Source organism: Vanacampus margaritifer, chromosome 13, assembly GCF_051991255.1.
Source record: "Vanacampus margaritifer isolate UIUO_Vmar chromosome 13, RoL_Vmar_1.0, whole genome shotgun sequence".
Classification (NCBI taxonomy): Eukaryota; Metazoa; Chordata; class Actinopteri; order Syngnathiformes; family Syngnathidae; genus Vanacampus; species Vanacampus margaritifer.
In genome coordinates, this window is record NC_135444.1 from 15,327,942 (window position 1) to 15,355,922 (window position 27,981).

Sequence of the window (27,981 nt, forward strand, 5' to 3'; positions counted from 1 at the left end):
TTTCCCCCCAAAATTGCCAATAACTTACAAATTCTCTCAGGGTATGTAAATTTATGAGCACTTGAATTTTTCCCCCGCAAAGAGACATTTATTTATTTATTTTTTTAGCAAGTCTCAGCATAACTGACTGAATCAATTCAAACAAGCCGCTACATTTTAGACTTCAATGCTAATGACGTGGCCTTGGTGGAGGTCTTTGAATATGTGGTTCTACTCACACTTTCACTTTGGAATGGGTTTAAAAAGTTGCCTGCCATCTCGCCGTCATCCCGCGGAGTGCCAGGGGGATTGTTCATGCCTGCCATGTTGTTGGGAGAATTCTACCACACAATCGCACAACACAATCAGTAAGTAGATTGACATGCTTGTGGCGACTTTAAAAAAATCAAAAATCGTGCATCCCCTAACCAAAAAAAGAAACTATTTGACCTCACCTTTGGCAACCCGTCCATGTCACCAGAGCCTGTGAGCAGACAACAGAAATAAAAGCTTAGTGCATGCTAATTGACATACCCGTTCCAAGCAGCCTAATAGACTTGAATGAAGCCGTGAGGATTAGACACACAAGAGCGCCTATCTGCACTCATCTAATCTTGTTTTCATTACAGCTAAAGAGAAGGAGGGAGCAATCCCACAGTCGGCCTCTGGAGGGCGCAATCTGACTTCTAGTAAAGTTCCGCCTTCAACGCTCACCTAGCGAGCCGTTCATATGGTGCTGTTCCATGGCACCCATGCCACCCATGGGCCCGTCTGGCCCCGGCCCCATTGGGAACTGCAAAGAAATAATTGAAAAGTCACTAACAAGAAAATGTATTGGTGTCATTAGAGATCTTTTTTTTCCACATTTCTACTCACATTAGGTCTGTTTCCACCAGGGCCGATGGGGTTCATCATCGTGTAAATGTTTTCACTCGAGTTTGTTGAATCTACAAGGAAAAGTGAGAGGATGTTTATTTTCTTAATTTTTCTGTTCATTTGATATCTGACCCTGATACTTTCATAATAACTACTCATGTTCCTAGCATTTAGCAATTCCTAGTCTCGTATACTGTAGCCACCAAACAAGAGCCATTATGTCAGCCTACTTAAGGCAGGCCGTAGGACTGACTTAGCAACAGTCGCCACTCACCAGGATGAGGTGACCTTGATCTGACATTGCCAACTGAAAGTTGCGCATAAAAGACTTGGGGGGCAAGGGGGGGGATATGTCGGATGTCTGGATGCAGCATGTATAAAGTGGCTGAATCTGGCCATTGTTGTTGGTACTGAGGGCCAATATTGAGGGGGAGGTGTACAATTTTGTGAGGGATTGAAGCGTGTGTATGATGCGTAGTCTTGGCGACCGGCAATGGAAAAGATGTCTTTGCTCGTTGAGTACATGAAAGCGGGAACGTTTTGTATAGAAGGTTTCCCGGGCAACTCAGCACAATAGAGGCTAGTAATAAATAAATACTATATCTTATCACAGCTTTATTTATCCACTATAGACTGTATGTACATACAAGGCTTGAAATAACTTTTTCCCTTTGAGGAGCAGTTTTGCGAAAACAATAACTCCATTATTTCATTTGAGGAGCAACTTTCTCATTTTTAGGAGAAATTTTATGCATCTTAATCCCAAGAACCTGAAGTAAGGGTTTTATTGAATAATACAGCCAAGACAACATAACATTTTGCATTTCTTAAATTCACATTGTGCAAACTGATTTTCAGTGGGACAATTTCAAACGAATATAAATTATATACTTTTAATCTTCTAGGCCATTTTTCCCTGTTGACGTACGCCACAACCAATGTAACATAATTAATTTCTGGTATTTGGTCCTTTTTAGCTGTATGTGTAGCAATATTGATGGTTATGTGTACAATTTTTTTCTCTAGACTCTCTTTAACTACACTGCCATCTATTTTGCTGTTCAAAGTTGGATACGCTCCACTTCAACGCAGAATTCTGTAACGATTACATGCCAATCTTAGGTTAGCTTAGCACTTAGCATGGCTTCTCCGTCTTCTGTTGATTACTACTCATCATCCCTTGGTGAGAACGATACTTGTAAGAAGTGTAGCTTATTCACCACCATGGAGGCAATGATTACTGACTCCGCAATTAGCTGGCTGCACTAGTAGCCAGCCAAAGCTTCTGGCTAGCTAGCTGCTGGTGTGATCTAAGTAGCACCTGTTACTCCGCGTTAAAGTTACATCTGTGCTCCTCAGTTTTGCTATACAATGTGTTTGAATAAGGCGTAAAATGTGAATTATATACAATATACTTGATAGGGGTGCCAGGCAATCATTTTTTGTATTCGTAATTAATCCAGGGATGTGATTTGACCAAAGTGAAATTATCTGAAAATTTAGCCGGGGGTCTGGGGGCCGCTGGCACCCAGCTAGGTCCAGGGCAGTGCCCAGTGGGGGGGGTCATGAACAAATAATTATATCATGACCAAATGAAAAGTAACTCATATTAGAGCATACCACAAATGTCTTTGTTATAGCAGAAGATGTTATCTGTCGGAGTCATGTGCATACACAATGAACTACTAAAAAAAAAAAAAAAGATTTTTTTTTTTGGGGGGGGGGGGGATAAAAAAAGCGGAATTCCGCGAATTAGCGGAAAAATCACATCCCTGTTAATCATATGACTTTAGTAGTTAACTCACAATGAATCGCAAATTTTATATCTGTTCTAAATATAAAATAAAATGCACAATAATTTTTTTCTCAAAGTTTTCATAATATTGTAAAAAAAAAAAAGTGGATTTTTTTTACCTAATAGGAATATGGCTGCATATTTTAGTCATTGATACAGTCATTTCATAATAATTCATAAAATTGAGTTAAAATTAAAAAGATGTACTGTACTGTAAAAAAACGGGTGTGATATTGATTTGTGTTAAGGTAAATTTTCTGCCACTAGATGGCATAATTGCATTTGTAAGTCAGTGCATTTATCTTTTCATATTAAGAGCTATCTAATCTTTAACATGAAGTAACTAAATTCTGCACAAAATTGTAAAATACAACTTGACCCCAGTCTCCACAAATATATGCATTATTATTAAATGTATTAGTGTCTGCTGCGTTGCGATTGGAATTCGCTCAGTACAGGCTTTCCAAGTAAAAGGCGGTCATTAATCGCGCGTTAAAAAAAAGTAGTGGCGTTAAGGGAACTTGAACTCACTCACTGCAATAAATTCATAAAAAAAAAAAAAAAAATTAATAAAACACATTAAAAATAAGGGGAGACAAGCAATTAATTTTTTTTATTGTAATTGATCACCTGACTTAACTAGTTAACTAATGATTAATCACAAATTTTATATCTGTTCTAAATGTACCACAAAAAAAATCTAGGTTTTCATACTCTTAACAAAAACTAATACAAATAGTTAAAATGAATTTTTGACGTTTATAGCCGTCAATGGCAGTGAATGAGTTAAATTAACTCAAAATTAACGCACTAATTTTGACACCCCTAATATTTGAATCACACTTCTGCAAAATTACAAAAAAATAGTAAGCCCACTCTAGTTCTTAGTGGATCATATTCGTTTCATTGAGATTGAACTCTTAAGTTTCCCTGCCCTGGAATACAAAACGGAACGGGAAAAAGTCTATACGTCACCTCCTGGACTTGGCATGATGGGAGTTCCTGGTGGACCTCCTCCCCCCGGGGGGCCCTGAAGAGCCAAACAAGAAAATAGCAGAGTAAAGCGAGGACGGATCCCTTCATGGTCTCACACACACACACGCAAGAAGACGTCAGCAGGACACTCACCACGTAGTTGCCCGGAGATGAAGACGAATAAGCTATCTGTGGAGAGACGACACGATGCCATGTCAAACACGCCGGGATGTCAGCGCAAATAAAGGCGTGACGGGGGGAGTGTCACTCACCGAGTTGTTGTTGGGGTTCGGCCATGGACCTCTTCCGCCAGGACCCCTGGAGGCAAATATACATGCTCACTATTATTATACATACTGGACGGCAGTTTGTGCCCCAGTGTTGTGATGTGTTGTGCATTTTCATGCCACCATTAATTTGTCTAGTTAAGTTTATTTTGTTGTAACTAAAGACAAATGTTTTTAAAATTCATGAAAATGTGGTTGGGCTTCACACAGTTGTTTTGAAAGTGCTTTGAACAGTCTACTAACATGTTCATGCCGGGCATCCCTGGCCCCATGGAGTTTGGAGGAGGCCTCATCCCTCCACCGTAATTCTGCAGGGAGAAAACAGGAAAAGGCACACAAAGAGTGAGTGAAGCTCACCAGCCAATAATTCTGTAGTTGATTATCATTGGCATAGTTGCCTCTGTCTTAATTGAACGTTTTCAGAAAACAAGATTACAGAAACGTGCTATTAGTGTAGTTTTTGGTTATACAGAGATCCCACTAATCCAATATTCATACAACTTAAAACTACGAAATGTAATCAATTGATGGAGTTTAACCGCCTTAAAATTATGTATTATGCCCATTATGAAATCTTACCAAATAACATGCAAATAAAAATAAAAAAAGGGAAAGAGTACAAATTAAGAGGAACAGATATTTGTTCCAAACCTTAATAAAGAACAAAATAAAAAGAATGATGTATTTCAACTCAAGGCAGAACAATCTGAATTATAAAACTAAATCATCTCAGTCCATTTGTATTTTGAAAAAAATTATAAAAGCACAGTTACTGGAAAAATATATTTAGCACAAGGTCATTCCATTGAATTATTTTGTTTCATTGTTACTTTGATTGTCATTTATTTTGTGTTGACCTTTTTGTGTGTGTTGATTAGATATCACCAGTTTTTCATTTATTTTTCTTTTAAAAAATAAAATATTTTTTAAATTGAATTGAATTAAAAAAAAATACACTGCAAAAAAAGGAAAAAAAAACAACTGATTTAACAAACAAAAATAATATGCTATTAGGCTAACGATGGGCAGAATTGTCATTACAATGGAACCACTAAACCTCTAGTTGACCTCCAGTTTGTTTTGATTTCAAAAACATAATGGAAATACCACCGTTGAAAACAAGAAAAAAAAAGGGCTGCTGTTTAGTGCAGGGGCGGCTCTAATCTAATAAGAGAAAGGGCCGGGCCACCCCAATATTTCAGAGTAAAAAAAATTATAAACTATTTTTACATTTGACCCAAAAATATTTTTTCAAACTAAATATAATATGTAAACAATGTACAATTGGTTGAGTGACTGATTTTGGCACGTTTAATAAATTAAAGTTGAAACATTTCCAAGTGGCCCTTGTATCCTTTCATTTTTCTGTAAGTGGTCCTCGGAGGGAAAAAGTTTGAACATCCCTGCTTAATATATTCACTTTGGATGAACTTAATTCGATCGTGTGCTACCAATTGAAGCAATTAATTTTAAGTTGGTCAACAATTGAATTTGTAATCTTAAATTGGTTCAACAATTGTCTTTTTTTCGAGTGTATCTTGTTGAGTCCTTGCATATGTATATATGCGTGTGCTGTGAGTGAGCCTCCACGGCGACGAGGAGTTTTGTTCAGCAGACAATTACACTTGTCGAGCAGATGCCACACCAGCTGCCGGTGCGTTCTGTGCCAAGGGTGGCATCGTAGTAAAAGGGGCCCCCAGTGCAGGCGGGATGGGGTCACCGGGCGACTCTGCGTGTGCATCTTTACGTGTGTGTGTTGTGAGGCTGCTGCACAATCAAGCAGCTGTCCAGTCATTGTCATTTAAAAGGACACAGGACAAAACAGCGACAGCCAAAAGTGTAAAAAGGAAAGTGTGTCGCGTTGGCACAACTTTTGGTGAATGTGTTGGCAAGCATGTGATATTCCTCCCAATGTGGGAGTCGGCAGGGGGGCGTGTAGTGTGGGCAGATTCCAGTGAGGAGCCAAGCTCGCATTAAAAAGTTGTCAAGTTGGCAATGGAATGTAGCCTGCTCCGCAGTGAGTGAGTTTGCGCTCACTATGCAAATTGGAAGAATTAACGGTACAGCCAATAGTCAAATAAGCCTAAAGTGTTACTTAGAAGCACGACACCTTTTTAAAAGCCTCAGATACAGAGGACCCTCGGTTTACGGGAGTACTCAGTTATTGCCTTTTTTACTGTTTCTCATTTGTTTGTTCTTTGTTTATGGCCGAAAAGTGGATTTCATACAAATATTTATTGTAATTATCATTTTACTGATGCGTCCGAGAAAGTTAGTAATAGGCTATGCTATATCTTGACTTCTGGATAAATTAAGAGTTATATGTTGCTGCAGTAGGAAACAAACGTACTGTAGCTAGACACCCGTGCTGTGGTGTTCCACAAGGTTCTTTACTAGGTCCACATATTTTTACATTATAGGCTTCATAAATGTCAAAATTGCTTGCTGTTATGGAGGAAAACAGGTGATTGCCCTCAAAGCTCAATAATAGGTCAATTAACTCATTCACTCCCAGCCATTTTCACTGAAGCAACCCCCTTCGCTCCCAGCTGCTTTACTGGATTTAGACTTTTTAGATTTAGAAATTCTATTGCTGTAAAAACATGGAACCTACCAAAAGAAAGAGCAGAGTTTCTTCTTTTCTACATTTGTATCTGTTTCCGTTTTGTAGCAATTAGAATATAGCTAAGTTTCATCATTATTCACAAACCTGTTGAAAACACTGTCAAAAAGAGCTTGTTGCAACATGGCCCTGGCTGATCTCTTATACTCTGCTGCCACCTACATGCCGTTTTTTTGGTAATAACTACCATTGCTTTAAGCGACCTCTTCATGTCAGAAGCTGTATCAAAGCCTTCTGTATGCGTTAGCAAAAAATAAAATTTAAAAAAAAGGCATAAAAACGTATAAATACGTTTATGGGAGTGAAGGACAAAGTATAAAAAAATGTATTTATACATTTTTGGGTTTGAAAGAGTTAAATGACAAAATATCTTGGCATTACAGTAGAAAGATAGATAAAATATTGGGGGCCCTCAGTTTAAGCAATCCTGGCATATGGTTTTATGGTTGGTGTAAGAAAACATGGTCACATAGTACAAAAAAAGCACAATCAATTACAACTGTACTTACTGTTAAATTGATTATTTTATTTTTATGGTCCAGATAGCATCTTTCATGCAAATGATTAGTGTTAGTTATTATGATTTTACTAATGTGTTAGTGAAAGTTAATAATGGACTATGTATTCTGACCGCCATGCAAATTCAGGTTAGAGTGTCTCCATAAAAAAGGTGCTCCAATAAAAAAGATATTGGAGGTGTTCCACATGGCTCTATACTAGGTGCACATATTTTTATACTCACATAAATTGCTTGCTGTGACAGAAGGAAACTGGTAAAAGCTCAAAAACTAGGTCCTCACTACATATATGTTGATAGTTACCTCTGTCGTGACAGTTTTTTATTTTGACCGTTAAAGTTTTTTGGGTTTTTTTGGTGCAAATATTTAGTGTAATTATGACTTTACTATTGTCTTAGGGTAGGTTAATACCCTGTAATTTAATCATTGGTACCTGTGGCCCCATGCCTCCCATTCCTCGAGGGGGATTCATTCTCATTGGACCGCCCATGTTTGGATGTCCTGTGCAGAAAGACAAAAAACAGCCTTTTAAAAACAACACCAGTTTAAGAAATGTTTAGATCGGAATAATTGCAAAAACATTTGAAGCGCTAACATATTTTCTCAAATAGTGGCCTTCACACAACTATGATTAATAGTACTACTAACTCTACTACTACTAATGTACTTTATTTTTTTTAAATTCCAGAACAGAGACACAGAAAAACAAAAGAAAAAAATGAAGCTTGGAACAGAAGATACAAAAATAACCTTGAGCATTAAGCCACATGCTACTTCACCAAGACATAATAATCTGATCACATGGAGCAGCCTGATCTGATCAATTTTCATTCCATGATAAAATATATGCAATATTCAATTTGATCACAAATGAACCCCTTCAATCGACGACTTGCCCCCTAATCGATGCCTAGTTATTGGGAGTTGCTACCTTGAGGTCTGGTGGGGTCCAAGCTGTTTGGCAGGAGAGGTTGTGATCCAGGGATGCTCCCTGGTGGCTGGTTTGGCATGCGGAGTGCGGGTCTCGGACCACCTGGGTACCGTGGCGACATGAATGGCTGCAAAAAAAGAAGAAGGGAGAAACATGAATGAATGTCTCTTCTGTGTTCCTCTCACGCAGCTCAGTAGGCTAACCCAGATATTACAAATATTGCATACATTTCTGTTCCACTATGAGACAACCAGTAGTCAGTTAAATATATTGTTCAGTAATTTTTTACTTTTCTTTTTTTTCTTTTTCTCTTTCCTTTGTGTGCATGTTGGACACCTGGGGGTTGTATAACACAGACATATAGATGTAAATGGAGATGGTCACAAGTTACTCCTCGGTAAGCTGCAGTAATTTTAGTCGTTCTTCGTGGAGGATAAAAAATATATGCCTGTGAACATTGTTATATTTGCTGTCAGTATTTGTTACTCTAAAATGCGTGTTCAAATATCTATTGCTTCAAAGGAAATTCATGACACATGGCACCAAAGCTAGTCAATAGCATAATAATTTGTTAGCATTAAGCTAAAATGACATCGCTAAAAAGGCAGAATTTTGACATTTTTTCCTCCTTTTGTGGCCAAAATCAGTGAAGGATTGATTGTTGGATGTCTCTAAAATATTATCCTGAGGTGATTATACTTACGTGTGTGTGTTAAGAATGATTTTGAGGTTTGAGGCCAACAATCATAAATGTTAAACCAGTTAAATATCTATGCAATCATGTATGGGGTCTCCCACATAAAAATAAAAAATAAATCAGCTAAGAGCATAAGAGAGTAATATTAATTTAGTTGAACATAGTCAAGTTGTAGACTTGGATAAGAGTAGAGCATGTTAATAGGCAGCTGGCTCCTTAAATCTCTTATGCGAGTACGTTAGGATCATACGAAAAGGAACTCACTGTAGCTCGATATTGGAGGTGTTCCACAAGGCTCTAAACTAGGTCCACAGATTTTTGCATTGTACTCACATAAACGCACAATATGAATACATACTATTGTCACATCCGATAATAGGGAGTACTGTACTTCAGTGTCAGATGCAAAAAAAATAATTAATAATAATTAAAAAGTCAATTTTGTGAAGATGGGAAGTTATGCAACGCCATCTTGACTTATTACAACTGTTTTTCCTCTTGTCTCATCTCCTCCGTGACCAATTTGTGGTGGGTTTATGCGGGAGGAGACGCGCCGTTGTCAGGCCGTGCTGCAATATTAATGCTCCACTGATGGACTCCGGGATGGCGAGTGCCTGGCCGAGGGGGGAGAGAAGCCCCTCCAGATGCGTCTCCGCCCCTTCCAGCCCGACCCGCCGCTGCTAAATTATTCATCCGGCACGCCGTCCTGAATGCTGCTTGTCCCGAGCCAGCGAGAGAGTGAGTGTGTGAATAAGGAAGTGTACGTGCGTTTGTGCGTATTACCTGTCCGTGAGGGCCCATCATGGGATTGCTGGGGTTGTGTGGGGGAGGCTGCGTATGAGGGGAGGGCTGAGATCCTGGGGGTCCCTGGAGACAAACACACATGGTCATGTCGATAAAAATCAAGACTAAATTCCATAGGATTCCATAGGTTATACATTTTTTGTTGTACACTCTAAAAACAGTTGGGTCAAAAATAACCCAACTATGGGTCACAAATGGACCAATCTTCTACTTGGGTCGATTTGACCCAACTTTAAGTCAAGAAATGGGTCTTTCAACGTAAAACAACTCATAAATATTGGTCCGATTTTTTATTTGGGTAAAAAGTTGGGTCATTTTGTATAAAACAACCCAGAAAATTGGGACAAATTGACCCATAAAGTGGATTGGTCCATTTTTGATCCATAATTGGGTTACATTTGACCCAACTGTTTTTACTAGGGGTAGGAATCTTTGAATGTCTCACGATTCGATTCGATTAAGATTTTTGGGAGTGTGATTCTATTCAGAATCGATTTTCGGTTAAGAACGATTTTTGATTCAAAACGATTTGATTGACAATGATTTTTGCTTCAATTTATAGATATTCAAGAAATCGGAATGATCTACTCCAGTCTGTCTCGCTAATGCTAATTAGTGCTCTACTTGCGGCACTTTTATCACTCAAAAGAACGGCTCCACGCTGAAAAAAAAACAACCTTTTATTGGAATAACTTGATCGTGACTTTTTCCTTCTACTCTCTAATGTGACTACAACTTAACAGTGTATCAGACCGTGTGGAACCACACTGCCCCTAAGTGGCCAAATTGGGTACAACATGAACAGTGTTCCCAATAAAGGCACACACAAACAAAGGGAAGACAGTATCAAATAATTTAGATAAAATCGAGTTTGGGGCACTTGAAATCGATTCTGAATCGTACTAAATGAGAATCACGATTCTTATGAGAATCGATTTTTTGGCACACCCCTAGTTTTTACAGTATACACTGGTCAAATGTCAGGTGTGTGTGTGTGTGATATAAATAATGAGACCCAAGATGAATAATTTCAAACATCATTTAAGTTACCCATACAACTTTTTAAAACAACAAGGTAAGTAAAAACAAACAACTGAAATAATGTGGATGCAAAAGTGTGCACACCCTCTTATAAACGGGATGTGCTTAGAATTCGCATCTCAAACCTTATCCGCCAACTCTGTAAAGTACCAAGCTATCAGGTGACATTACAGGTGTGTGTTCTCCTCTCAGGTGTTGTGTGTTGTGCATGCAGGCATGCTCCAACAGGTGTGTATCTAACATCGCAGCCAAAAGCCAAAAGGATTATGGGATTACTTGCAATATAACCTGAGACACACACACTGAAACTCTCTCTCAAACACACACACTCACACACGGATGTGCTCTGTAATTATGCTGGCATGCAAATCAAAAAGAAAAACACACACATTGTCACTGAGGTAAGGATGATTGTTTTTCTTTATTAATTTAACATTAGTTTTTTTTTTTAATAAGCGCAGTGGGAATTGACCGGATTAATAAATGGATTATTCCCTTCACAGTCATTATTTACTCAATGAAACATTTTTGAAGCATACCAATGACACAATTCTTGTCTTTTCAGTCTTGTGAATAATGCAAATCTTTCACCACATCGATACATCCATTTTTGATAGCACGCGTCCTCTTTAGGGTCGCGGGTGAGCTGGAGCCTATCCCAGTTGACTTTGAGGCGGGAGGACGGCAACACTCTTGACTGGCTGCCTGCCAATCGTAGAGCAAATACAGACACACAAGCATTCCCACGCACGTTCGCACCTATGGATAATTTAGAGCCGTGCTGTCCAACTACAAGTTCATCAAATTTGAAACAAGGTAGAAGTGAACAAGGTGAAGTCTCTGTAGCTGCTAGTACATGCGAGTATGTCCTTGCTTCCGTTACAGACCTTAAAAACTTTTTTAACACCAAAGCCACCTATAAAATCCTTAGCTCTCCAAATGCAACCATCATGATCAACTAAAATGCAACATGTTTGAGTAGGGCTGTGAAATTCATCCGAATTCAATTACAATTTCAATTATTACACTCCACAATTACAAAATCGGCATAATCGTAAAAAAAAAGATTATTAATACAAATTTTTGAGTAAATTTATACATTTGCACCTTTTTAAATTTTAAAATAAATTTGTCTCATCCAAAATTATATTGCATAATTATAGTGTTTCAAAGAATTTTATTTGTCTTAATATTTTGTATTTGTTTCTTATGTTTAAACATTTTGTACCCCCCAAAAAAACATCCTATTGCACAGTGCACATGCTGCACACACACTTCAAGTTTTTGACAACATAAATAAATATATAAATAAATAAATAAATATATTATTATAAATATATATTATTATAAATTATGTTGGGTCCAAAATGGAACTTACATAATTATAGTGTTTCTATTTTTTTTTTATTGGTCTTAACATTTTTTAAATGCCTAAACATTTTCTTGTTGTGTACCAAAAAAATTATATTTGTTTGAATAATGGTGACTTCAATTATTGCCAAAATAATCGTGATTCTTATTTTTTTCCATAATCGAGCAGCGCTATTTTTGAGCACTAAAACTGTGCTTAAATAGAACATGTTTTTTTTTTTAATGGTCTTAGAGTAAATAATGATACATTCAAATGTATTGCACAACAGTTAAATAAAACAAATAAATGTACTTAAAAAATCTGTTCTTAAGGATTAAATATAAATGTATTGCATACTGATAAGTTAAAAATAATAATAATAATAATTATTATTATTATTATCTTCTTCTTTTTTTACTTATACAATTCTTCCCCAGTCAATTAAATGTGGAAATTCTTATTATTAATAATAATAATTATTATTATTATTTTATTTTTTTTACTCATGCAGTACAATTCTTTCCGAGTCAATTAAATGTGGAAATTCACCGGCCAACGAATAGTGTTGTCTTTCAGTGTAACGTATGCCATCTTCAATAAAAGTTTGTGTTTCTGAACATAATCGTGAGTCCTCAAAAATAACTACTTGTCTTGGCCTAAGAAAAAAAAAGTGATATTGCAGCATCCCTAATTTGAAGCTGATGGAACAGTTCAACATGTCCATTAGCAATATTTTGGATGACCTTAGACTACTCAAGAGTTAAGTGCTTGTACTGGTATTGCGCTGAAAAAAACCCGAAAAGCATTATCAAACAAACACCCCTAATTTTCTTTCATTTGAACTCATTAGACGTTGCCAGTCAGAGTGAACACATTTTTTTGGGGACGCCCCACCAGGAATAAATGCAGGTGCTTCCTTTGGCTTCGCCTGTTGACTTTCAAGCTGTTATGAGACGAGTGCGGTAAAGCCGCTTATTAAGCGGACAAACAGCACGCAGCCGGCCTGAAATCTACCCCCATGTTATGAAAATGTTGGTTTAGTTGGACATGCGGCGGGGTCTGGATGTGTTGGCACAGTAGTGACTCATCCGTGCGTGCGTGCGTGCGTGCGTGTGTGTGTGTGTTTTGGGGTGGTTAACACCTGCTGTCCTGGCCCACTCTGTCTCTCAGCAGGTTCACGCTGGGGCTAATGCAGCACGAGCTCCGTCTGACCTCGGAGGTTATTGTGGTTGTTGCCAAGCCAGCCATCCAGCCAGTGAGTGTGTGTGTGTGTCTAACAAGACACCCCTGCAGGGTCTGGCTGCACTGACCCAGATGCAGCTTCTTCTCTATATACTCACACGGGCTAGTTTTCCTCACTTAGGAGGAACCCGCGTTGACATTTTCCTGCTTCAACACTCGTCTTGAATAATTCACTGTATCATCTGAGAAGGAGCTATTCTATTCCTAAAATCAAAGTTCAGTTCAGTAGCGTGGCATGGGGATAATATGATGAACACACACACATGTATGTTTTCCAAACCTCATAATACAGCATTCGAGTGTATTATTAACTCATTCACTGCCAATGACGGCTATAGACGTCAAAAATTCATTTGAACTATTTCTAGTTTAACATTTTCCCCCACTTTTGTTAACAAAAGTATGAAAACCTATACATTTTTTGGGGGTATTAGAACAATTATTTACAAAATTGTAATCGCCCGACGCCGCTAATTTTTAATATTTTTTTCTTAAAAAAAAGAAAAACATTGTTAAAAATTAAAAAAAAAAATATATATATATATATTTTTTTTTTTTTTAAAGAAAAGGTTATTAAAAATTAGGGGCATCAGGCAATTAAAATGTGTAACCGTAATTAATCGCATGACTTCACTAGTTAACTCCTGATTAATCCAAAAATGTATATCTGTTCTAAATGTACAAAAAAAAATCTAGGCTTTCATACTCTTGTTAACAAAAATGGAAAAAAATTGTTAAACTAATAAAAATTGTTCAAATGAATTTTTCATGTCCTTAGCTGTCAATGGCAGTGAATGAGTTAAATAGGAATGATACTTGGTGTAAACCGCCACTGATGTATGAAACAGATATGCCGGTTGACAATTTTCTCATCAAAAAAGCACAGGGCGAACATGTTAACGGCACACAGCTTAGCTGAGATTCCAACCCGCGGCCTCTTGACTGCGTGGCAGACGTGGTACCCGCTTGGTGTTGACAATTGCTTTCAGCACAGTGGGCATGGGGCAGTCTCGGGTGTTAAGCTTCACACTCTAGTCACTACATCCTGTTATTCCCTTACACACTCTGGTACGCCTCTTATACTATGAAGATCACAAATTCGCAGGTCAACTTAAACCTAACCTTAAACGCACAGCGAAAAAGAGTCTAATGTACTAACTCTCACTCTTGTATGCTTGTCTTATGTTGTAATGTAAATAAACGCGTGCCTGGTGTATAAAGACAGAAACAAATCTAATGTTTGGGATGATTTCACAGTTAAAAAAAATAAAATAAAGGTAACCTGCTTACTACAAGAGCACAACTATCTTAAGTCACACAACTGCATGTCAACATTGTTAGCTAATATGATATAGCCTACGACTGCTAGCTAGAATGAATTGTAATCCCTCCACAGGTGGTTAGAATAGAAACAGCTGCCAGTGCCACTTTAATCACTTTAAACATGAACCAAACTACAGTATACACAAACACATTCCTACACGGCTTGCCAATTGTTTCAACTGATGGCTTGACGCTCAACACAGGTGGCTAACAATTTAGCCAGTTAGCAGCTAGCTATGCTCTCATTCGCTAACTCTGACGTCACTCAACAGGTCAGGTGTCACTTGTTAAAGCCACGTGACTTCAATCACAGCTACTACAGCAGTACAGTATTACTAGTATTATGTATAAAGCTTCAAAGCAGAGATAAATAATAAAATAATTTCATGGTCGCTACTTTGCAGATTTTTGGCTATGGGAGGAAAGTGGGGTGGGGGGCTCGGGAATAGTGATAAGACCGATTTTTTTTCAGGGTCGATACCAATTATTAGTAAGCAAGGAGGCCGATAACCGATATTTGGAGCAAATATTTTGCAGTAAAATATAAAATATTAGCATCAAAATAAAAAGCAGTTTTCAAATATTCAACACGTTTAATGTTTTTTTTTAAATTTAAAATACAGCATATAGACAACTTTGTTTTCATCTCTAACAAAAAGTAAATAGAAATTACAATTATTAAATATAACTGAAACGTTAAACTTTTCCCTTATTTTCGTTTTAATTTTAACAAAAGCAAAAAGCAGCATCTCTTATAAAGTTAGGTGTAATTTTAAATAAATACATACATAGAAAGTTCCATGAAATTAACCCAGTTTTGATCTCTTAAGGTGTTATCTCTCTGTGCTTGCAAACAAAGCAAATTTGGGGTTCTCATCAGAGTTCATCAAAGGTTTCAAAAGGTTTTCGTAAACAGTGAAAATTTGTCAGAACATGTTCCAAATTTCTTTGTGACAAGAAAACTGTCACTGTTTGTGACCAGTGTTGTGCTCGTTACTATTTTTTTTAAACTAGTTACAGTTACTACTTACTTCATTTTAAAAGTAACTAAATTACTCAGATGATTACTTGAAACAAAAAAGAAATGTGTTACTATTTAAAGTAACTCTTTAGTTACTTAAAAAAAAAGAACATACACTGTTCTTTTATGCTCTTTATACAACTTCTTCATTTGTACGGCAGCGGCAATCCATTGTAAACAGGAAGTATCCATTCATTATTTGCTTATCCTCACGAGTGTCGCACAATTAAATGATTAAATTCAATAATTTATCAAGTAAATGACTGATTAACGCACCATATTGTAACTGCAACTGAGTTACTGTATTTAAAAAAGTAATGCGTTAGAATATTAGTTATTGTAAAAAGTAACAAAGTTAACAAAGCAACTAGTTACTCTGTCTGTGAGCATCTTTGCAACCTTTTGCAACATTTTATGAACCCTAAAGAAAACCCAAAATTCACTAAATTCGCAAACGCTTTATCGGACTTAAGATTTGTAAAAAAATAGCCGATGCCGATATTCGTCAAAATGTTAAATATCGGCACCGATAATCGGTCTATCCCTAGTTGGGAACATAATCCCCGCGATTAAAGAGCCATTACTCTTATTATTATTATTATTATCTTCTCACATTCTTTTAACAACCAATCATTTCAAACTTGCTGATGTAAAGTCTCACGTGAGTCTCACTGTGCTTAAGACAACTTGTTTCTTATCCCTGAAAACGGCGGTGGCGTGAGTAGCCCGTGTGTAAACAGTCTCGTGCCCCCACAGCATGAAGAATAACCCGCGCACACTCTTCCCCCATAATGTGCCATAATGGAGCACAGTGCCTCGGCTGGCCGGGGCCTCTGCGGGCCTTCCTGCCATTACATGTGAATGGGCCGGCATACGGACTTTATGAGCGCACTGTTCCCTCCGCGGGTCCCCGCAGAGAAAGAACACTTCAACTGTCACAGAGGTGTACGCCGGCCAACACTGCGTGTGTGTCTAGGAGAGGCCACGAGTGGAGGAAGAGGCGGGAGGGGGTGGGGGTGGGGCATAGGGAGCGTTAAATGAAGCAATTAATAAAATCATTTTCTAGCCGGCTAAGGAGATAACAGCTTGGCACGGGACCACAAAAGCATCAACGCAGCCCCCTCGCCTTCCAACACTGCTTTCAGTTTAAGCAAGACCTGCAGCAGCAGCAGCAGCCCGGTTGGTGGGTTTAACTCAATCGCCACTAGAGGGCAGTGTGTAGCTGCAGTCAAGCAGCAGGAACACACACACACACGCACATGCACACAAACACACACGCAGAGTGAGAATACAAAGCAGCCTGCATCACTGAACACAACAAACAAAGCCAGGAGGAACAGCCCGCACACACACACGCACACAAGAACCGAGCACACGCATACACACACGCACGCACATTGTCACTCCTTGCTAACATTCCAGAGAGCTCTCCAGCTAGCTGACAATATATATAGCACGCTGACAAGATGACAACATGCTATCAGGGATGAATGAAAGGCATTAAACGTGATAGAAAGGCAGCGAGTCGCCCGTGTCAATCGGACAGCGCGGAGAAAGTTCCGGGTTCGAGCTTCACTTTCAGCCCCAAAACATGTATGACTGACTCAATGATGTATGTTTACATGATCAAGTAAGCTTAGGAATTGCTGTAATAGAAATTCATTAGAACAGCCCAACATTTAGTGAAGCAGCATGTGGCTCATTTTCCCAATGTTGTTTTTGTACTCGCTGTGCCTAATAACTGTCAACAATTTGATATTTGTTATCACAAGTCGGCTACTGTTTAGCACGAGTGCAACAGCTGCTGCTGTGTTAGTCAGAAGACTTTGTATAATGGTGTTTTTCCTTTGGAGTAATCATTTATTCAAAAAATGACCAACATTAACTCATCTGCTCCCAAAACGTATAAATACGTTCTATTTTAAATATTACTAAGGTCCCAAAAACCTATTTATAAGTTTTTTATGTTTTTCATACTAGAACATAAAGATGGCTTTGATGCAGCCTCGGAACTAAATAGAAAGCTTAAAGCAATTATATAATAAAAATGGCCAGCAGGTGGCAGCAGGGTAAAAGGAGATCAACCAGGGCCATAATGAAAAAAATATATTTTACTCACAATTCTAAATAAGTTGCGAATAATGATGAATCTTAGCTATATTCTAATGCTAATTGCTGCAAAACAGAAACAGATATACTCTATACAGGGATGTGATTTGACCAAAGTGAAATTATCTGAAAATTTAGCCGGGGGTCTGGGGGCCGCTTCGCTGCTTTTAAAAACTATCACTGAGAATATCATCATATCTAACTAATGTGATTACTAAGTTAACACATAAATAATGTTGAAGAGTTCAAATTTCATGAACAAATAATTGTATCATGACCAAATGAAAAGTAACTCATATTAGAGCATACCACAAATGTCTTTGTTATAGCAGAAGATGTTATCTGTCGGAGTCATGTGCATACACAATGAACTACTAAAAAAAATAAAAATAAAAATTGGGGGGGGGGGGGGGTGAATTGGGTAAAAAAAGCGGAATTCCGCGAATTAGCGGAAAAATCACATCCCTGTCTATAGACTCTAATCTTTCTTTTGGTAGGTTCCATGTTTCTTATAGCAATAGCAAAATCAGTCAAAATACAGTAAAACATCCAGGAGCGAAGGGGGTTGCTTCAGTGAAAATTGCTGGGAGTGAATGAGTTAATTTGTACACAACACAATAGCTGTAAAATAATGTGGTCACTTTCTTACTAGCCAGGGCTCTGTAGCATCTCATGGCGTGAACAACTGAGAACAGGACCCACAGAATAAAACACAAATATGTTAATACGTGAATAATGAACCACAAATAAGTGGGGGTTCACTGTATTGACGGGTGATCAGTCCGCCTCCCGCCTTAAGTGAGCCGGGATAGACTCCAACTTCCCCGTGACCCTGAACAGGACAAGAGCTATAGAAAAAAAAATGTTTATTGACGTCTGAGGCAAACGTCACCGCTGATGTTTACCTTGAGTGAACACGATCAAGGACGGTAAGAAATGCTTCAAGTGCCCGTCATTCTTTGGAATCCCTGAGGAAGAATCGCTTGGTGTCACTTTTGTGGCGAGACAAGCAGCACTGATAAGAGTCAAGTATGGTTCCATTCCTCGGTGGGTTTTGATGTTGAAGCCACTGACACCTTTTTGGCCCATATGAGGTGTTTCCAACTCGCAATATTTGGGCTGAACATTTTCAGGGATTTCCCCTGAGCGCTATAGCAGATGACCATTTTTCGCCGTCTTTGCAGGTATAGAACATTTAGACACCTGAACGAAAATTGTTTTTGAAGAACCGTTGTGTTTGGACGGCAGGAGTGCCAGAGAACATGCAGAGCTGAGATTCGAACTCTGAACCTCTAGGCAAACCATGTTTGACTACAGCAGTTATTGATTAAGAAATGTCATTATTCTTTATGAGATGATTTCTCAGCTCACTTTTCAATACATGTGTGGACTACAGTTGTAGACTATTTAGTGGTGAAACTGATCAGAGCTGACGTGTTTTTTTTAGTTTTTTTTAACCTTTTTGGGAAAAGCAGGTGTCTCTTTAATTCGCCACGTGCTCGCCAAGCATCCGCTTTGAACAGCCTCCTTGAATTTGCCTTTGATACTTGCGCCTCTTGTTCTTAAATGTGTCATCAAACTTAATCCTCTTGTTGGGCTTCGTCCCGGAAACGCTGCAAATACCTGTGTGGTAAAAAAAACCATTCCGTTCGAGACTCTTGGATCACGTTTTTTGTTTTTTGGGCAAGAGGAGACACGCCATTGTGGCCCAAGGAGCCTGCCCGCCCGCCCAGACACGTCTAAGAGGTGTTTGACTGCAGATCAGAGGATCAACCCGATGTAGGTATTCACATGACATTATTTGCACTGATGTCATACAGGTTTTTATAGTGCTTCTTCATTCTGCTTTGACGAATGACCCCAATTCTTTGTTTAATACTGGATTTCCACATGTACACATGGAGTTTTCAATTAGTCCCAAAAATGATGTATTTACTACAAATAATGAATCTACAGAGCTCAAAATAAGCATTTTTTCATTCACACTTTGCGCCCCTTAAAAACACACTGAAAACTGAGAATCACAGTTTTTCCTCCGAAAATCGTGAGACTGTCCCAAAAAGATATGCTGGGGTGGACACACGCTTATGTGACCTACACCGGGAAATAGGGGCAAGCTCTGCGCTACTTACCACAAAAGCTAGCTAACAACAAATGTCAGCTGGTTAGCTAATGTGGCTAAACACGCTACGGAATCCATGACAATGAATAAGATACACTTCTGACAAGTATCATTCCCACAAAGGGATGACAAGGAAGACAGAGAAGCCATGCTAATTGCTAAGCTAACCTACGATTGACATGTAATCGTGAAACACCGGAATGGGCACAAATCCACTACTTCCTGAACTCAGTACCACTTCTTCATTTCCTGTCATTAGTGATTGGACAAACTGATTAATCCAGGTGTGCCTGACCTCAGTAACCACAACGACAATGGCCAGACACACCTGGATTAATCAGTTTGTCCAATCATGAAAGACAGGAATTGAAGGAGTGGTATTGAATTCAGGAAGTAGTGGATTTGTGCAAAGAGCCCATTAAAAGAAGAGGTCTGGCTGGAAAATAACTTTTGAATAGCAAAATAGCAGGCGATTTAATAAGTGATTGGAAAGAAAATTATACATATTGCTACACTTGTTCATTATACTGCCCCTTGGTGGCTAAACCCCAATAAATTAATCATGATACACAAATTGTTTAAATCTTTACATTGTTTTCAATATTGTTAGTATCTATATTTTTATAAAGTATAAAATTTGTGTTTTTTATTATTAAAAATACATGTATTTTTTTGTGTGGGGGAGGCTGGAACGGATTAATGACATTTCTATTCATTTCAATGGGAAAAGATGATTTAACAAAGCAAACTTTTTTTTATTTTTTTATTTTACAAAATTAATTAATTATTTTTTTTTTTATTTATGGTCTGTTTTTTTATGAAATGTTTTGAACTCTTGCTTCCATGCAAGTGTGTTACTAAATTATTCTTATTACAGTAGTTATGCCATAGCGTGAATGTCACCCAGTTAATTGCATACACAATCAAGAGAATTCTTACAGATCAATTAATCGATTATAATGCCTATGCATACGAGAAACAGTGGTGAAAGAGTCTCCTGATGCCTTTGTGTGCTCTCTTCCTCCTCCTCCCTCCTGCTATCATTAATTCACCCCCTCCTCCCGCCATCTCCCCTCTGCCTGTCCTCCCCAGAGGGCCGTGATGCAGCAGTGATGGACTTTGCCTGGGAGGGGAGGGGGGCTTATAAACCTGACGTGTACACTGTTTAGACCCTCGCGCCGTCTCCTTGTCTTTATTTTCTGTTTGTGCATCTCATCTATCCACAGTTTGCATGCAGCGGAGGGCTCGTAGCACCTCTGCCCCTCACCCTTGCCTCTCTCGCAAACAAAGTTAGGGTCGCCCGTGTTAATTACCTCGCCAGCACAGCGGGTAAGGCAAATTAAAAAAAAAAATGTTCACGAGTTGGCGAGTAAGCGTGTGTTGCCGAAGCGGCGTGTGTGAGAAAAGAAGTCCTTCTGGCTTGACATCCCAATGTTTAGACAGATATAGTGAGAGTTTAACAAGAATCAGAGGGAAAATATTCCTCTTTCAAAAGCGAGAGTAGCGCGAAAGGCTGGCAACCGCAGTAGCCATTAGTTCACCAGGGAGTGAATGTCAGCTCGCCAGGAATGCAGCGTGTACGCTTCAGCTCCAGTTTCAGCGATGTCATACTTAAACTACCGCACAGTAGTGTGTGTGCGCGTCTGTGTAATTTTCAAGTTTCAAGAAGGGCAGGGTACATTTCGCCTGCGTTTGCTTCAAGCGTGTGACAATAAAACTCTCCTTTGGTTTCGGACCACTTCTCTCTGTGGTGATTTTGTACTGATTCCCAAATGGGTGAAAATTGGAATTTCATTGTTTTACAACAGGGTCTGCAAGCTGCGGCTCTGGAGCCACATGTGGCTCTTTTTGTCCCTCTCCTGTGGCTCCCTGTGGATCTCTTAAAAAATAAAAATAAAAATAAAAATTATATATATACTGTATATATATATATATATATATATATATATATATATATATATATATATATATATGACATATTTATTGTAATTTTTTAGATGCAATATTTTTTAAATGAACTGATTATTTAGATAAAAAAAAAAAGATACATTTTTTTAAATGTCAGAGTCCAAATTTGTAAGTTGTTTGTAAGAAAGGTAGCTGAAAACAACTACAAATGAGGAAAAGCAGAAAATTGCCGTAAAATGTACACAAAATTGCCTAAAAGGTATAAAAAAAAGGCAGAAAAGAAAATGTCCAAAAACAAAAGAAGAAATCCCCTAAATTACCATAAGATGTCCACAAAATTGCAGAAAAAAGGTTAAAATACAGTCATAAAATGTCCCAGAAAGGAAGAAGAGTGGCAGAAAATTATCATGTCCATAAAATTGCAAAAAAATTCTGAAATTTGACAGAAAGGCAAAAAAGTGTAAAAAAAGTCCAAAAACGGAAGACAAAAGGTAGAAGAAACTGAATCTCAAAGTATGGGATGCTGCGTTTTTTGGTTTATGGTGTAGAATTAGCTCTTGGGTATGTTAGACTAAAACTAACACACTGTTTGTTTGCGGCCCCAGACAGATTTTTTGTTATTTAATTGACCTAAAATGTTTCTTTTGACAGTAAAGGTATCTGACCCCTGTTCTAGAAGCACAATTCGACATATGAACACCACACATCTGAATGTATGTAATAATGACAAGCGGATGCAATTTCTGAGGAAATGTATGCTGAGGAGCTGACACTGAGAGGAAATGTTGCTGGCAGTTCATTTGAGAGATGAAATCAAAGATGATAAATAATAAATAGGAAAAAAAAAAAACGATTTCCCCTCAAAAAAACGAATTCACTTGTCAAACTCATTTGTTTGTATTCGTCAGGTAGAATTTTCAACAGGTGGGCGTGGAAGAAGTTCTAGCCGAGCTCATCTGTTACATTCAATTATATATTCAATTATTACATTCAGTCAATGCAACTGTACTGACAAACAAACGGCAGTGGATGGCGGTGCCATGCGATGAGTCAAAGTTGCTTATTTCATAGTTGTTTAGTTGCAAATAAATTCTTATTTTGCCAAAATAGACAATGCAATTGAATGCTTAAGAGCTGTTGCTAAGGTGACCTGCTGTCAAACTGTAATGACATATGACAATTTGGAAAATAAAAGACAGCTAGCGAATAAAAATAACAACTAGCGAATAAAAATGCTGAAGAAATGAATGTTATGTTATGCAAAGTTATCCTATGACCTGCGTACACTTCATGCGTCTGTTTTCTCTGCATGTTCTTGTTGGCGAGTGAAACCGGAGAATGAAGACGGTGAAGAATGTGGTCATGCTTGAAATAAATCCATCCATTCCTCTTGTTACTCCCTGCATCCCCTCTGCCATCCTGTCTGTCCGCCTGTCTGTCTGTCATGCGCGCGGGGTCTATTTATGGAACGCCGTGTCACTCACGCAACACCACCAGATAGCTTTCTCCCTGCCTGCGCACTGCTCATACATCATTAACATTCTGTGCGACCCCGACACGCACGCACGCACACACATCTCACATCCTTCGGCACACGGATATGTATGCAAATGGCTGCGGTGCACACGGTACGCATGTATACAGAAATATTCCAAAGCGGGTTTGTCCTCTTGCTGTCACAGGTAATGTTAGAATGATGGATCACTGTAATTATTTAAATATGGCAAAATTACATTTTATAAATTTATTTCACCTCATTTCTTTTCTTTTAGATATCCATTTTCATTCATTTTACATAAAGTCTTTTTGTTGAAAAAAAAGGACATTAATCTTTTACTATTATTAATCTTTTTATTTTTAATTACATTTATATGCATACAGTTTAATTTCATTATCTATCATTATCTATCATTATTTATCAATATCTATCAATATCTATCAATTAATCTATCTATCACTAGCAAGATTGCTATATAGCTACCTAGCTAGAATGCTATATAGCTACCTAGCTGGTTAGCTAGCAAGATTGCTATCTATTTATCTATCCATCTACACACTTCTGAAATAAACTTGCTCAAATTTCCTTGATGTTTTCATTGTTATGTTATTACTGTATGTTATTGTTATTATTATCTGTTATGACAATTAATTATTAAAAAAAATAATACAATGTTTCTTTTAAAAAACAAGGACATTTCACAGTGACCCTCAAACTTATTAATTGTACATACAATGGTGTGTTTCCATGGAAAACATGACATTGTCTGGGTGACCCCAAACGTTTGAACAGCAGCGTACATATACAGTATTTCAATTATAACATGATAAAAGACGACAGTGTGTGTGCGGCGTCATGCTTCATTACTGACAGAACCATTAAAGTTGTGCTCAAGGACACCGCCAGGAGACAAACAGCCATGAAATATGAATGCTCATCTCCATGCCATCATCTAACCATCATCTGTGTTTTGTTTGTTAAGTAACATATCGTCGGAATGCCTTCTTTCTGAATAGAAGATATTATAAAACCTTCAAACTCAAACTAGTCGGATGTGGGTCAAAGTAAAGCGTGCTGGAAAAGGCTTGCGTGCGTGCGTGCAAACGAGGGATAGTGTGCGTGTGAGACCCTGTAGACAGCCTTTAGAGAACAGTGATGACAGGAGGAATTAGTGAAGCAACACAAACCAGGGAGAACAGTCTCTTCTCTGTCCACCTTCACTGACACACTTAGAGCCTGTGATGGCTACAAAGAGAGGAGAAAAGGCTACAAAGTGCACGAGGAGTCAACAAGCGGACTGTGTGACATATGGGCGGGGGGCAGTGGGACAGAGAAGGGCGCACATCTGGACAGGGATTAGGACAGCTAAAGAGGCTAGAAAAAAGGAGGAGGAGGAAGAGACAGTAGGATGGGTTTAAGGATGGTCAAGGGTGGGGGCAGAGCTTGTTGTCAGTGGAGTCTCTGTATGCTGTATACAAACTGTACATAATGTGAGAATCACATTTGCCAAAGGGAAAGAATGCTGGGTTTGGGATTGGGTTACTTTTACCCAAGGTTGGTGTTAATAGTTTCGGTCCAGTAGATTGTGTTGGAAATTGGATTTAGAGGGGCTGAAGATCTGAAGCTGTGGTGACAGTTTTTGACAGGCAGCTGGATGGCTCAGTGGGTAACATTGATCAGGGTTCAAATTCTGGTTATGGTGTGTTCCCCACTGAAGGAAAATAGGTGGGTTGTGTCAGGAAGGGTACCGAACACCCCCTGAAACTGCTGGGTCAAAAACCCACTACTTGGGTCAATTTGACCCAACTAAAGGTTGTTTTGTATCCAAAAAAATTTGGGTGGGGGGCTGTATCGTACATAAATTTGTGTTATTTGTTACAAAACAAGAAAGTTGCGTCAAATTGTCCCAAGTAACAGGTTGGTCTAAACTTTTGCCCACAATTGAATTTTAAGAGTGACTGCAAAACCTAGGCCCTATACCCTTAAAACTGTTGGGTCAATAATTGGACCGACCTACTTTGGTCAATCTGACCCAACTTTCTGGGCTGTTCTGTATTAAAAAACAAAAAAAGAACAAAATAGGGTAGAATTGACCCAAGTAGCAAAAAAAAAAAAAAGAAGTTATTTTTCACCTAGCGGTTTGAAGCGTGAATGTAAAACTTGGGCCAAACATACACCCAACTGTTGGGAAATTGGACCAACCCAATAACTTGGGTCAATTTTACCCAATTTGTTTTGAATAAAACAAACCAGAAAGTTTGGTCAAATTGACCCAAGTAGCGAGTCGATACAATTTTTTTCTAACCAAAATTGGGTTATTTCTCACCCAGCAACTTTAAGAGTGAATGTAAAACCTGAGCCAAACATGCACCCTTAAAAATGTTCAGTCAAAAATTGGATCGACCCAGTAGCTTGGTTCAAATATACCCAGTTTTTAATTGTTTTGTATAAAACGACTCATTTTTATTGTTTTGTACAAAAAAATGGGGCGTTATTGTTTTGTGCAAAACTATCTACAAAGTTAATTCAAATTGATTAGTTAGGGGGTCGGTCCAATTTTTTTTACCGAGATTGGGTTGTTTTTGACCCAGGAGTTTTACGACTGTTTGATGCGAACTTGGTGTGACGACTACCGACAGTAGCAAATTTAGTTGCTGCTTCTTCTCCGTAGAAAATGTTGGTAATAAAGAGAGTATTATTTTTAACCACAACTACATTGATAACCTGCTAACCCATTACTTGGTAGCATTAGCTCATCAATTTGATAATTTTTACCCCTTGTTGGATCAAAATAGCCTAGCCGTAGCGCAGTTGTTTTTTAACCCTGCGCTGGGTTCAAAAGCCCAATTTGGGATCCCAAAGTTTTAAGAGTGTAGAAGACAATGCAGATTGTATAGCGGAATGTGAATGTCAGAAATGGAAAGAAGTCAAAGAAGAATTATAGTGCTATGTGTGACTGTATGTAGATGTCAGATGCTAAGCTTGCATTGAAAAATATGAGTGAAATTTGTCCTTACTTGAAAAAATCCCGGAGGCATGGGTCCTCCTGGCATGCCATCGTTGGGCGGCATGTTGCCCATCACTGGGCTGGGGGCGGCGGCCGCACTCTGGAAAACACAAAGGGAGCACACGTTGAGCCACGGAACAACAGCGCTAAATCTCTAGAAGTAAGATATGACTTTCTCGTGAGTCTAAATCACAACCGCCGATCTTTAGCCCGTGGACCAAGCCTAAAAAAAAACTCACCAGTGATGGGACATTGTTATTTACTAGGAATGTTGTAGAAATGATCATTTGCAAATGCCAAAACTAAATATTTAAAGTGCGGCACATTGACATTTATCTGTTTCCTACCTTGTTAAATCATAAATGAATATCATTAGTTATTAATGATAACACAATTAAAGGTAATTTGAGAAATAGCTCTCACTTTCAAAAAGGTTGGCAACCCCTGATTTGCCACTTTAATATCAAGGGTCCTGTAAAGTGTGTGGAAATAATTTAGTTAAAATTATTCCCTAAAATTGGTTAATCAAAATGTGTTAATTCACTTTTAATCCAATTTGTATTCGCTTATTTAATTAAGTAATTGACAAAATAAAATAAAGAACAACATATATTTTTAAATTAAAGTTTAAAATGCAAATCATTTTTTAAATACTGTAACAAATTATTTTATCTAATAGTTTGCTAATTACCTATATTATAAATGATAAAAATCATCAATTTAAATATTACACATTATGCAAGCATTTATTCATTTAAAAATATTAATTCATCTCATTAAATAAAAAAGCAAAATTGTGTTTTGGAAATTTAAAAACTAGTTAAATAAACAGTTTGACGTATACATTTCCCAAGTTTGCATTTATTTAATTAAATAGTTAGGCAAGCCTAAACCAACGGGGGAAAAAAATCTAATATTTACATAATTCTCATCTATAAAATCAATGAATGATGCTGCTATTTTAAAAATAAAAAACGATTTGTACACCTTTTTTTTTTTTTTAAATCAATGTAGACTAGTCCGGTTGTGTTGCTATTAATTACATTTCAAATTTTGATTGATCAATGATTCTCAAAATATACAACATTGCTCCCTCTAGTGGAACGTGATTTTTTTTTTTCTGAATTTAATGTTGAAACTGTGAATAACATTACAGTGGCATAAACTTTTTTTGTAATCTAGTAAAGTACATGTATTAAGTACAGTTCAGTTGTATTCAGCTTGGAAGTTGTATACATTTGCCTGCGATACAGGAAGCTTCCCACAGCTCCTCATTTTGTAGCTGTCATCATTTCGGTCTTTACTTCTATTGAGTTACACTGTTTGTCTCAAGTGTTCAGGCTATTGAGGCCCGTCCCGCCCTGGTATGTCTTCAACAGGTTTGTCTTGGACGCGTCATGACATCCGAGAAAGGCAATAATAGACTCTTTTTTTTTTTCTTGGGAATTTGCTTCAGCGGAATGACTCACATTGTTTCATGTTCTCTTAGGAAAATACCCCGAGATGTGAGACCCCGCTAACCTCGACCTGGCCCTAATAAAACGCCTAATTGCTGGTGGTTTCGGGGGAGCTGGAGAGAGGTAGGCTGCCTAAAAACACAGCTAACATACCAGACAGTATGATCTATAACAGAAGGATAGAAATGAAGTAGGAAAAAAAAGTGCCCACTTCTGCTTCCAAATAAGACTTAAAGGGTCAAGACGTTGACTATTTGATTTTTACTGTGCTTGTTTGTACGTCCAAGAAGGCTCCACACACTACGCAGGTGAAGCTGAAGCAGCAGCAGCAGTAGCAGCAAAAGGCCCCCTTCTCCTAGTTGCCATGACAACCCCGACCTCAGCTCCTGCACTCCAGTGCCCATTAAAACCCTCAGG

The 27,981-nt window shown here is 38.1% G+C and overlaps 1 protein-coding gene across 4 annotated transcripts in view; it reads right to left on the bottom strand.

Annotated features, from left to right (window-relative positions):
• The window catches only part of ssbp4 (single stranded DNA binding protein 4), a 100,609-nt gene that overhangs the window by 3,449 nt on the left and 69,179 nt on the right, over nt 1-27,981 (bottom strand). For all 4 annotated transcript variants that reach the window (XM_077583239.1, XM_077583235.1, XM_077583236.1 and 1 more), the window contains exons 5-16: nt 26,118-26,207; nt 9,465-9,548; nt 7,985-8,111; nt 7,487-7,554; nt 4,156-4,220; nt 3,898-3,943; nt 3,779-3,814; nt 3,626-3,680; nt 856-926; nt 694-772; nt 435-463; nt 219-320 (exon numbers count right to left, since the gene is read on the bottom strand). In XM_077583239.1, the coding sequence (XP_077439365.1) occupies nt 219-320; nt 435-463; nt 694-772; nt 856-926; nt 3,626-3,680; nt 3,779-3,814; nt 3,898-3,943; nt 4,156-4,220; nt 7,487-7,554; nt 7,985-8,111; nt 9,465-9,548; nt 26,118-26,207 (852 nt within the window). The remainder of the gene's footprint in view (nt 1-218; nt 321-434; nt 464-693; nt 773-855; nt 927-3,625; nt 3,681-3,778; nt 3,815-3,897; nt 3,944-4,155; nt 4,221-7,486; nt 7,555-7,984; nt 8,112-9,464; nt 9,549-26,117; nt 26,208-27,981) is intronic.